Source organism: Formica exsecta, unplaced genomic scaffold (genome assembly GCF_003651465.1).
Source record: "Formica exsecta isolate Colony F162 unplaced genomic scaffold, ASM365146v1 scaffold176, whole genome shotgun sequence".
NCBI lineage: Eukaryota > Metazoa > Arthropoda > Insecta > Hymenoptera > Formicidae > Formica > Formica exsecta.
This window is the reverse complement of record NW_021849077.1, coordinates 353,620-366,898: the sequence shown is the minus strand read 5'-3', so window position 1 is coordinate 366,898 and position 13,279 is coordinate 353,620. Positions and strand designations below refer to the sequence as shown.

At 35.5% G+C, this 13,279-nt stretch overlaps 2 protein-coding genes across 5 annotated transcripts; both read right to left on the bottom strand.

Annotated features, from left to right (window-relative positions):
• Positions 1–301: 301 nt before the first annotated feature.
• On the bottom strand, positions 302–2,964 carry LOC115233535 (trypsin-2-like). 4 transcript variants are annotated; one of them, XM_029804019.1, is made up of 8 exons: positions 2,836–2,963; positions 2,269–2,384; positions 2,113–2,207; positions 1,631–1,790; positions 1,428–1,538; positions 1,205–1,366; positions 983–1,123; positions 419–559 (listed from the first exon to the last, which is right to left on the bottom strand). In XM_029804019.1, the coding sequence occupies exons 1-8, from the start codon at positions 2,885–2,887 to the stop codon at positions 542–544; spliced, it is 855 nt and encodes a 284-aa protein (XP_029659879.1). In that variant the 5' UTR covers positions 2,888–2,963; the 3' UTR covers positions 419–541. The 4 variants fall into 4 exon arrangements, with proteins under 4 accessions (XP_029659877.1, XP_029659878.1, XP_029659879.1 ...); XM_029804020.1 differs by having other exon boundaries at positions 1,205–1,354; positions 2,836–2,961; XM_029804017.1 differs by having other exon boundaries at positions 302–1,123; positions 2,836–2,964.
• Positions 2,965–3,278: 314 nt separating this feature from the next.
• On the bottom strand, positions 3,279–4,063 carry LOC115233540 (D-beta-hydroxybutyrate dehydrogenase, mitochondrial-like; the record flags this gene model as incomplete). The annotated part of the gene is made up of 3 exons (XM_029804024.1): positions 3,279–3,712; positions 3,825–3,929; positions 4,013–4,063. Coding segments are annotated over 3 exons (555 nt in total), but the record flags the coding sequence as incomplete, so codon positions are not given.
• Between the last annotated feature and the right edge of the window lie 9,216 nt (positions 4,064–13,279).

Genomic DNA, 13,279 nt, shown 5'->3' with positions numbered 1-13,279 from the left:
TATATATATGTATATCGTTTATAATTATATATAGTTATAACAATAAAACTTATATACCTCTCTTAAATATGTGTAAATTTTTGTAAAAACTGTACAAACACAATGAGACATTTAATCTTTTTACTGATAAGATAACGGACTTGGACAAGATAAATTGATATCTTTCTATTCTATTGTTGTATAGAGATATCGACGATTCTTACAAATTGTGCAATTATACAGTGAAAATTTTAATTACTAAAATATATTTTTCAAGTTTCGAGTACAAGGAGAGATTTTAAAATGTACTTTAAATGCTGTACAGATGTTAAGGAATGTAAAATGAGATCGATTTCAGTCAAGTCTTAATTTAATAAAATAAGGGATAATGATAAATATTTATATGACCATTTAATTATTTATTATTCCTTATAAAGATATACTGATCGTGTAAATTTTCTGCCAAATTGTTATATATAAAACATAAACAATCTCATGTATTGATGTCCATCCCAGCACGTGAAATATCTCATAAAATGGACCAAGTATTTGCCGATAAATTCTAATATATAATGCTCATCTGAAATTGTATACATATATACAACTGCTAAACTATGTGCAACTAGTTAAACCATGATCTTATTATTAAAATTAGTTAATATTTAATATTATGTATCTCTATCTATTATCTCTAATATTATCTAATATTTTAAATTTTATTCATCTCGCGAGATATTTTGCACATTACATCACATATACATTACATTACATATAGCGTTACAAACACACTCATAAGCCATGTACTTCTACATTTGTAAAAGCGTCTATTTTTCATTTAACAGTGTCATAGAATATTTTATCAAATGTCAACAATTTGATTCTTGATTTCAAGAGCAAGCTGATGGCAACACAAAAATAAAGAAATCATCACGACTATAATTGTCGGCATTTTATGTGTACTATGATTACAATTAATAATATTCAAGTTTTTCACAATTATTACATGTTTGTCCTCTACTATCCAATCTATATAGTGAGAGATATCTGCATATACTCCAGGCAACCGTGGAAGCGCGCAACCTTCGCCGCCAGAGACGATACCGGTTAAAATACCGTTGCAAACCATTCCACCGCCAGAATCACCCTACAACATTCGAAAGAAACAAATTGTATAATAAGATAATTTACAAATTACGTAGATTATAAATAAGAAAATTCGCGTTACTTGACAAGAGTCTTTTCCTCCTTTCAGGTAGCCGGCGCAAAACATCCCCGCTGGCAAATCCGTTACGTTCACAAGTAGTTCACGACATTCTTTTGTTGATCGAATGGGCAGATTTACATACATCAAATCATTAGACACTATCGAAACATCCTGAAATATTTTCTCTAATTAAAAAGAAATGTTCTGCAATTAAAGAATTCTATGTATAAATGTATATACTCACCTCCGCTGTATAACCCCATCCTGACACTTGACAGATAGTTTTGGGTACAGGGGGATTTCCTGACAAAGCAACATTATGAACTTCCGGAGTGAGGGCAAAGGGTATCGATAGCTATAAAAATCAAACATGGATTATCTTTATTTTAAAAATCACGAGAACACTAAATAACGGCCGGTTTGTAAAACAATGTAACATAATCGTACTTGTAAAACGGCAACATCGTTGTACAAATTCTTCATATCAAACTGCGGGTGAATTCTAAGTGTTTCCACACCTCTTTCCTGTCTCGTCGAAGTTCTCTCATTTAGCTTTAGCATTCCTCCGACCACAATAATCGTCCATGGGTGAATAACGTTGTTATTGCTACATAATTAATTACTTTACTTTAATCTCATTAATCTCTGATTAATACTACATACTCTTTTCAAGCGCATATACTAATGTACATGAATAGATTTATTAATTATTCGCTATATTTTGCTATAAGAATAATGTACCAATTAAAAAAATATGGATTAAGATATATCAAATTACTTATCATTAATTTGTCACAAAATTTTGTATTTTCTATATTGCATGAAGTTATAGAAAGAAAACGAAAAAAACGCAAAGTTAACAGTTTCAAAATAATATAATGATCTATAAGAGTATATATATAGAATGTCTGTCGTCGGATTATACATACAGATACATACAGTGCGCTGCAGTAAGTATTAGTTTGTCGCTAATGATGTTTCCGCCACAGAAATGGCTTTGGGACCAGCTGCGCATCAGAGAAACCTGAAAAGAACACGTTTACCTCTTAGATTCACGTTAAATTAAAAACGTAGGTAGATATTACCTGATGGGGAAATTGTTTCAAAGTTGCTTTCGTTCCATTAATTATACGACCAGTTAAACCAAAATTCTTCGACTCCATATTACGATTGATAGGAATTTCCACAAAACTTGTCGAGCCTGATGCACAAATTATTATTATCGTTGACGATGCGTATTGCATCGTGCTGTGTGTGTTGCAAAATCTAAATTTCACGACGGCAAAAGGATTTATTGATAGAGAACGGGATTCATAACAATTTCGTATTATTTATATTGCGATGCATGAATTATTTAATGCATTACTTGCCGCGGGCGTAAAAACTATTATTCCGGAGTATACGGTCGACGATAATTATCGGCGAGTTAAATGAAAAATTAATTAACCGTTGCAATTTTATCCAAGCGTGATTAATGCCCTATCAATCTCGTTCCCGTTGCGCAGTACTCCGCGCATATTGATTCGATTACGCATATTAATGTATAGCATATTAAAATGTCTCTCGTTGTCCACAGCAAAATCTCATTGGTTTTCAAAAACAAACAGGAATAATCAGAAACGTTGCTTTCTTGCGATTCACAAAATACTTACCATGGGCGAAACATAAAAACGCCAGAAACACTGACAGCAACGCGAACCGCATTGTTTTTCACTATTCACAAAGATTTACTCGTTGTCGAAGAACGACTGTTCGTTGTAACAATGACGATGTATGGAGATATTTGTTATCAGACCTGAGGAGAAAAACAAAGGTTTTATCGCAATTGAAGTATCGGTTATCGGTCACTATCTTACAATTAGATTAATTTAGATCGGATTCCACACCGACCAATATAAAATTTTTCTGCCTATTTATCCGTAGAATTTCCTGTTTTATTGTTATCACAAGTTTAATTTTTTTTCAATTATTTTACAATTTTTATAATGTTGCATATATCTCTTATTAGTCATATTTTCATGATAAATTTTGCTGAAAAATATTTTTTATCGACATTTTTCTTTCTCTAGCAATTTTATTAATTTATTTGTCAATATATATATATATATATATATTGCGCAGGAGATATATTTAATTTTCATACAATATGTCATAAATTGGTTTTGGCAGATAATGATTACACAATGCTTGCATTCTTTCACTGCGCGTTACAGGTGTATACCGTCGCATCGGGAAAGTCTTTACCACAGCATCCGTTAGGGTTCTCGTAACAGCGGTTAAATCTGCTTCTGGTCCCTGAGTGTACTTTTCTAAAGCCAACATTTCCGCCTGAAACAACTCTTGACCATATTCCTTACGAGTTTGGGGATCCAATTGAGTCCACATATCTCTAGCCTGCTCTAACAATGCAGTATTGTCCTTTAGCCATGCATTACCAGACACGTATTCTCCAGTTTCGACAATTACAACATCCACACCCCATCTCCGCATCTCCAATCTTAAGCAAGAGCCCCAAGCTTCTATAGCGGCCTAAGATATATTTATAATCTTCTATGAAGCTACTCACAAGCTTTATTAATACTTTTAGTTTCATGATTATACAAATAGATAAGGTACGACATAATCGACAAAGAAAATTTACCTTAAGCGCGCAATAAATGCCTCGAACAGGGCTCGGTATCCGTGCCAAGAGGCTGCTAACAAGAACAATTCGACCCTTCGACCTCCTGACCAAGGGTAGAAATACCTATTATGGAGAAAGTAAAAGAGCATTGTTTCATTATATCATAGGTTTCTCTTACCTTTTGACATTTGTGATGCTTAGAGTACCTGAGTTAAACGTGCTAGGCCAATGAAGTTGATATCTATGTTCCATTTAAGAAAATATTGATCACATTGACTTGGCCTTGAAAAGGTCACTCAAGGTCAAGTCCATATTTTCATCATGTGTCCCCCTCTGAACCATACAACTTTTGTATAGAACATTTTTTTCCATCTTGTTTACTTTACGAGATATTTGCGTGCGTTGATTAAAATGACACCCTGTATATATATATGTATATTTTGTTTTTAAATTGTAAAAGGAAAAATGAGGTACAATGTTTTTAACTACGATATAACAAATTATAGAAATAAGAGAATCCTTGATAAAAAATATTAATTTGTAAAAGACCGGGAATTTGTGGAAGCCGATGAAATTACTTAGGTAGGTGGATGGAAATATCTTGGAATTGGCAGAATTTTTGAATTCCTCTCTGAACAGGACTGTAGATCGAAATATCGGACGCTGACAGAGGCGATCTGGGAATAATGAAATTCCGGAATAAAGGCTATTTCCAGTGGTCAACTGCAGCGGCCGACTGCGGAATATTCGTCGAAGACCACTAAAGTGCGAGTTGTGCGAGTATCTAATATGCAAAGTGGTCGCTGGCTGTGCAGTTCAGTTTAAACATAACTTATCGGGATATCATTGTTCCTAACGCTGTGTGCTAAAAGTTCAGCTGCCATTGACAAGAAAAGAGATAAGAAACGGCAGATATGAAAAACAAGAAGAAACTAGAGACAATAGAAAAATTATTCAAGATGTAGACAAATATTATTTAACAAAAGAAGAAGATAAACTAGCACGATTAAATAGAACTCTTTTTTATCGCGTACAAAATTTTTTACAGTTCTGTATTTTACCATCTCTAAATTTTATATTCGAATAACAAATAAAACAATTTTCATGATATGATAAAATTCGAACAATATCTTTATATATTTTTTTTTCTCAATCATTGATAGACATAAATATTATTTTTTTAATATTTTAAAGTTTATGAATATTTAATAATAATGCATATAAGTCTTCTTCAGCTACAAAGATATCACATACTAAAATCAATAATCTATTGGTGTCACACAGAATAAATGAATATACATTACTTCGGTAAAGATACAACGAAAGAATATATCATGAATTATGTTCATGATGTTCTAACTGCGAATGACGAGATGTTTCCCGAGAATAATGAGAGATTCAAATTCAACGACAGAAAGGAAGGAAGAGGGTCGGAGATAACTGAGAAGGGAGACAGAGTGACATCGGCAAGAGAGAGGTGGCGAGCGGGACAGAGTGTATAGGGCTGATAGGAACTGCCATTACCCATCCCCGTGTTAAACCAACCCCGCGTACAGCAACGTGCAACCCCTGTGTACAATCTCCGCATGCCCAACAGACCCATCGAGGTGCTCCGGGCGTTGTCTACCGTCGAATCGCGTTCGACCGATCCTCTCGAAAGCGATCGTATACGTATTCGCCGGACGCACCGAATGCACTGTTCGGTTTAATACCGATGGTTGCTTGCGAGCTAACATAGCAGCCGACAAGCTCGTAATTTAGTTCTCTCCCCCGAAGCCGAGGTGATAGACGCAAACAAACCCCCTCTTTTTTCGCCCTGTAAACTATGCGCGATACGATACGTAAGAGAAACGTCACGAGCGACAAATCAGATTTATCTACGAGCGTATTAGAATCGAGAGGTAATGGCAACAATACGAGAATCCGCGCAAACCACAGACCGAACGATAATATCCCGGGTGAAAAGGGGCTCTCGCCAGTACAATCGCCGGTATGCGTGCGTATAGATAGGTATGCTTTTGATGTATCGATACTTTATCGCAATCACGGACAATTAGTAACGCAGCAGAACGGGAGGAAACGGGAAAGATAAATAAATAGCCCAACGGGTTGATTGCATCCCAGATATCCCAGATCTCTCGCGTTTATTGCAGAATTATTGCGACGAGATGCGCTTGCTACGCTAGTGTGTTAGGCTATACAATATATGTATACCAAAAGGAATGTATAATTTATGAATAGAAAAATCATATGAAGAGTTTACACTCGAGAAATAGAGAAAGACTTGCAAAATAGCTGTCTTTTTAATAAATTAAATTAAATATACGTGTCAGAAATTAAATAAGATATAATTAATATTATGAAGTAAGAGTTTTTTTTTTATTATTCCGTGGGTGTAATATAATATCAAATATCTAAAATCTGGTAACAAATATTATACACAGAAATATCGCGAATCGGAGCTGTAATTATTAAATTTTCGACCCAAAATCTATTTCACAGCCTATTAAATTTCTTATAAAACGCTCTATGAGGCGACGTAACATAAATATATATATATAATGCATGTGCAGGCGCAAGATCGAGACAAACCGATAATAAGCTATTCAAGGAGCGAAATTTAAAATCCCGTTGATCATTAACGGCTCATATTTACTTTATGTACCGTGCAATATGAAGAGACTTGACATTCTGTCTCGAACATCCGTGTGTAACATTTGCCTTCTGACAACATGGGTGACTCACTTTTGTTCTGCATATTATTATTATTACATTTTTGATATAATATATTCTATATACTTTGTAATTGCGCTGAAGATGGTTCAAAAAAAGGACCAAAACGTACTTTTTTTTATAATTGTGTCTATCATTTAATTAAAATATCAATGTAATTTGATTCTAATAAAATATATGCGCACAAATTATCGCGCTGGCTCTTGATTGCCTTTTGTCTCCTTCGTATGATACATTAACAGCTAGTTCCGAAATTTCATTTCTTCTCTCTGTATCTCTCTCGTTCTTTCTCATGTCGTTTCCAGAATAGTCTCTCCTTCTCTCTCTCGATTGCTCCTTCGATCGCCCACTCCCGCCTTCTCCACCACCCATCACTTGGTCTCTCTCTCCTTATCTTTCTCTCTTTCTTCCTCTCGAGGCGGCTTTCCTTATTCTGAATCGAGATATGCTACCTCTTCTCCGTTTCTTCTAGCCGTGTCGTGGAATCATTCTCGATGGAACCGTGGATAATGTTTATGAAATGTAATGATAAGGAATGCTACCTACGGCCGATGGCCACGATTGCATTTGTAGGGACGGTCGGATTGTATCTCCCGACTGTTATTTAGTCGTGAAAAGCGAGCGCAATTTTACATAGCTCTATAGTCTATAGTATCGCCATATCTCTTCGCTTCAACAACGCAGCAATCATCGATTCTCGTTTGCACACCGATCGCATTCATTAATAATTTATCAAACTACTCATCAGGATTTTGACATTGCCTATAATTTATCACTAAATGAGCGAACTTATCCAACGTATCCGCTACTTTTTTTATGATAAATTGTATGATAATTGCGTACCGGTTTGACCACTTATAATAACATGATCGATAAAATATTATTTCTTAAAGATCATTAAGATTTTTGTGACTTTTACCTGCATATCTTTTTTTCATATTATTGAAATGATATTATTAAAATCCAAACGCGCGCGTGAGAGAATTAATTAACATAAGCTTTTGTATTTTATTATATACATCATATGCAAATATTTATTCAATATTTTAGTCACAAGAAGAATCGATAAAGAAACATATTTGCTATAATACACCAGAATGCACTTTTAGCTGCTGAGCAAAGACGACCTTGGCAAAGTAGCGAATTCACGGTTCTATTCATTCGCTCCCTTCTAGAAGCACCGTTCCACGTCACGGAAAGAGAAGGAAAGTAACCTTGGCTGCAATGCAGCTAGTTAAAGGGCTGTTCAAGGTCTACCAGAGTCTTCCCCGAGTCTATCGTCTGGTCGCTACACTTCCACCAATAGACTCTCTCTCTCCCTCTCTCTCTCTCTCTCTTTCTTTCTTTTTCCCTCTCTCTCTCTCCCTTCTCTCTCACTGACAGAACAGAAGATTTTCCAATTTCACGCGAACGGGAATTACATTGCGCGTTCTGTACTCAGAAAATTACATAGTCTGGTACTAAGATAGCAGACTATGTGGCATGTCTCAAATACGGCGCGTGCACTTCATCCGCAATGGCCTGTAAAACGGAGATGTACGGATGGCATTAATAGAAATTCTTGAACAGCGACGCACAGACTTCTCGCACGGTAATTTAAGTAGTATTTGAAGAGGGTCGAGTTTAAATCAAGTGCATCATTACACATCCGTACTGCTTACTTCTCGGAAAACATGGAAATTTTTTAAATGTAAAGTTCACTTAAGAATAATAAGATGTTTGTGTCACAAAACAAACTGACTACGTATCCCTCAAGAAAATACAATATTAAAAAGCTCGTAAAATGAAGATACAATATTCAATTAGTAAGACAAAAGTGGAAATCGAAGAAAGCATATTTTTTTTTCAATATTATACACTTATTTATGATAGTCAAAAAAGAAAAATATCATTGATTACAAAAAATTGTTCAAGAAAACTTTTTCAATAAACTGTAGCTTTGTCACATTATAATCTCAGAAGACTTTTTTAAATTTTCATGTTACGTATATTTCACGTAGATCATTGATCGTACTCGTCCTTGCAGTCCCTTTTGAATTCACATGTCTAATAAATATATCGTTGGCTACACAAACTGAAACGAATACGCGGTACGAATAAGAAACGTCGGCTCCAATAGCGCTTTACTCCAAAGTTAACTCTCTTGTACAATATTCGCGCGTCTCGTTCGACCTTAACCCTCGGCCCGAAGTGGTGAATTTTTTATACGATTTGCTATTTCCATCTGCGCGTGAGGCGGCCGCGCTTTCGTTGCCATCTCAACATTCTCGAATGCCTCTTCGAAGCTTTTCTCGGCTGGCGCGAATGCGAGTGACGTCTACTCGAGCGGGTCTCGGAGTGGATTTTTTTTTTTTCTTTCAGAGACCGAAATTGGGTTGCGCGCCTTTCCTTAAGCTCCTCATGGCACAAAGTGGCCCACGCACGTCGCCTTCAAAAAAATTATGTCAAGTCGTTTTTGTCGACGCCGTTAACGATCGGCACTTCTCCGCGACAACTCTCTTCCTCCCTCTTTCTCCTTCTTTTTCTCCTAATGGAGGAAATGAGAGCTTCAACCGCGCAAACTGCATTTCACTATGAATCATCAACCTTGACGTATAGGCGAAAATAACGCTTATGTATCCCTCAGAATTGACGGTCGACGAAAAAATAGCATCCGTCGACGATTCCGAAGATAATATTCCAATTAGAATATCTGAGATATTTTCGTCGTGGAATTCTCATTACCTCGAGCACCCTGCCGACGCGTATAATTTCGAGATAGCGGGAGAGCGCGATCTCGTTGACGCAGCATCCAGACGCTCTGTAGATTTCAGCGGGCACAGAATCAATACACAAAAGCTATATTGCGAAAAGTAATTTCATAGCATCAACCAATTCGAATGGCATAATTAACTGCGATAATATCAATATTCTTACACATTATAATATTTAAACGTGATTTTAATACTCACTCTCTTCTTTTCTCATTTTCCCTTTGCTTACTTTTGTAATAATAAATTTTTATAATAATCCAGAATCTGTGATCGTAAAATCGTGCAACTGCAGAATTTTTATGATATACTATACATAAGAACAATTATAATCCGCGAAAATATTAACAATACGAATTTTATAAACAATACTATATAGCCATTTTACGATTTTCACAGATAAAAATATAGTCGTTAAAAGCGTTTCCAGTATTCTTTCGTAGCAAACTTTGAAAGTCGACGCGTCCCGTTAATGGCGTGCATTTCTTGCATCTCGCCTTTAACCCTTTCACGAGTAAATTATCTATGATATTAATACTTAGAATTCCCCGCATTTGTATTTTTTTGCGAGTGTATCTTAAAATCTCGTATTTAATCTCACACGTTACGCATTTAATTATACGGTTAAGCGTATATTCTATTCCATCGCAAAATTAATCGAATAAATCCTGGTAGAGAAGACATTCGAATAATTTAGAGCTTCAAAAAAGTCACGGTTATTTTATCCGGATACAAGATATAACGCAATGGAATAATGTATTTGTCTTCCGGATATATTATACATGCACGCAAATGCAAGATTCTTTTTATTTGTATATTCATTAATAGACTATTTACAATTCATTAGCAGGATATGTCTCTTATGGATGTAAATTCTAAATTATGTAAAATATTAATTATGCAAATAAAGTAAAAATCTAGTTAAAAAAAAAACGTCAGAAAAACTGCAAAATGTATTATTTAAAAAGACAAATTTTTGAAGAATGTACAAGCGCCGATACTTTCGACTCTTTCACGCGAAATATTCTTCACCGTTTACAGCTGAGCAAATGGAGACACGCGATGCGGTTTGCGTCCATGAAGGCCATGCAGTACTCGTGCATGCTCGCCTGCAGCCATGGCAACGTAGTCGTGCTCTTCGTGTTACATAACCGGGAGCCCATGCAGCCGTGACCTCGATCCCAGTCGGTGACTTCGTCTTCGACCACGGCCGGTCTTGCATCGGGGCACGTTCGTGCCCCTTACCGTCGCGCTCTCCCATCCTCCACCATCGCCAATACCTCCATCGGCGTTACCACAAAGATCAGAACCAGACGCCTCTCACAGACAAAACAACCACCTTTCAACGACGACCCCGACCTTTTTGCCGGCTCCTGCGCGTTCGTCGTTCCTTTATGGCGTCTCGATCTACCTCTTATGCAAGAGCAAAATTTATCCGAGGAATTTCCATTTTGCGATGCTGATGTCATCGCTACCTCCGAATGTCCGAATTGCAAACCAAAGAATCGCCCTCTGCGAACGAAAGAAAATTCCGAGAAAAAAACGTGCTTAAAGAAAAACGATCCTGTATACGAAACGAACGTGATCTTTGCATTTACAACGTGAATTTCGCGTCGTAATGTCGCTCCAACGATCCGCAGTCGTTTGAACAAAGTGGTTTTCATTGAATCCAGAGGGAATATATGGCAATCGGTCACGCCAATTTTTATAGAGATCCTTTTTTGCGATAGGAAAATAACGACTCGTCCGGATACCGGCGTTTTTACACCAGGATCTTCGAGATACATGACGTGCTTCGCGATCGTAAGTGTCTATATGGCAATCTTTCCTTCTTTGTTGGTCGGCTCAACAAAGTCGATGTGGGTGCGTGCAGAAGCAATCTACTTGATGATGCGTGTCTAAGTCGGAAATATCATAATATTAATAATATTTATAATAGCAGGCGCCAGCATCTGTAAAAGGAGATTTTACTTATGATGAATTGAAAGACATCCATAACTACAATATATGTTACATTGACATAATGCTACTATTTTTATAGCATTTTTACGAGCATAAAAATTTACAAAAATTGAAAGACAAATGCAATACAATACATCAATAAATCAACGCGTCAAATTATTTATAATATAAGATTTAAATTTATTTTTAAAATTAATGAAAATAAAATAATGAATTTAAAATTATTTTTAGGAACAGTAAAATAATATTCATCTTTAGAAAAATTTATAAAATCAAAGTTAAAAGTATAAAAATTAAGAAAAGTTACAATTAATAAATTCAACAAATACTAATAGTGCAAATGTGTTTTTGAAACGTGTCATCTCCTTTTGTCACTATCCAGAAAGTTTTTATTTGCTTTTTCCTTTTTAGTCGGAGGATGAGGGCGATGATTCTTTTACACGGACTGCCTCTTCTAGTGCTAATTCAACGTTTCAATCTCCTCGAACACAAGAGACATTGTTTCCCCCGTTTTTATGTTTGGTCGAAAGCTTCGCTTTGTCGCGCGACGGAAACGCCGCTCTTGTCTTCCATCTGACATTTCCCCAACTTTCTTCGACGTCGTGGCAGAAAAACCTATCCCCTGTCTATATATGAGCGTCCTGGCGCGTTATATTGCAGATAATTCATCAGCGTCGACTAGAATGTGAACGCGATGTATGAACATATATTTCCCAATTGAATAGCCGCTGGCTCTCAAATCCGCGACGTATTGACGGACGAAACTAACGAAGCGGAGAGAACGTGCAAAATGGATGCGAAATTGTTTCGCATCGATGAGTGGGAATCGGGAGATACGTATTGCCACTCTTCGACACTGTCATTCCAATAAATTTCCTTTTCCTAAGAGTTTCGGCAGAATTTAAAACGGATAAAATGATATAAAAGAAAAAAAGAATAAAGAAAAAGGAAACTCATGTTTAATATGATTTTAGTCGCAGTATATATAGTAATAAATATGATATCAATATTAAAAATCGTAAAGAATGATAAATTTAATTCATATAAATTCGTAACTTTGTTACATTTAACGTAGCAATTTATAAAAATTAGCTGTAATTGTTGCAGATTGGAAGTATTATTATCAAGAGCAGATCATTAATCATATTATTTTAGTAAATTATCAATAAGAAATTCAGAATATGTAAAAATATGACCGCATGTAGAGCCTCTCTTTATTTCGAGAACATACTCGCGCAAATATCCGTCCAGACCTTCTTTAAACAAGATATACCGACAATAACCGAGATAAAACGATATTGCTTATTATCCCTACATTGTCTTATAATAGAATCACTTTGTTATGGCAGAACGATTATTTTTCATGTGTTGAATGTACATATACACTCTGAATGCATCAATATGTACTCTCTGATTCTAGCTTGTTTTGTTTGTAGACTTCGATTGCAGATAAATATAATCTATCTAAATGATATCCGCGCAATTGCGAGATATCAAATCCGCGATCTACGACACACAAGTTTCTTTAGATATTTTCTGCTACTAAGAAATAATATAAGAATCTTGAAATAATTAAAATTTCGTTTTATTTTGATTTCTTATCGTGATAGTTTGTTTTGATCTGCATAAATTTATAATCGCATAAATTTATAATTTTTCACTCATTAAATACTATTGTCTAATAATTATAAAAAATTATTAGAAAGAGAAAGAGAGGTGTTTTTTTCTATAAAATTTACGCTACGTTATGTTATCCTTGGAAAAATATTGTGTTCATATCGCTCATATTCAAAATTTCCTTCAGCTTCTCAAAATAAGAATTGCAAATTAATACGTTATTAAGTTCGAAATTAAACGATACTCTGTCACGTTTTACGGTACAAGAATTTAATTGTACACTCTTTGTCACGGTAGAGCCGCAAATGAAATGATAAAAAAAAAAATATGCGTTGGTAGGGCGAAAGTACCGGAGCGAGAATTGCACATCGGTTGCAGGTGCATCCGTACCCCGAAATGGCATCAAAGATC

Coding starts and splice junctions, on each gene's coding strand:
- LOC115233535 (XM_029804017.1), bottom strand. CDS start 2,887: ATGCGGTTCGCGTTGCTGTCAGTGTTTCTGGCGTTTTTATGTTTCGCC. Junction 2,208..2,268: donor TGAAACAATTTCCCCATCAG/GTAATATCTACC, acceptor TGTTCTTTTCAG/GTTTCTCTGATGCGCAGCTG. Junction 1,124..1,204: donor GAGGAAAAGACTCTTGTCAA/GTAACGCGAATT, acceptor CGAATGTTGTAG/GGTGATTCTGGCGGTGGAAT.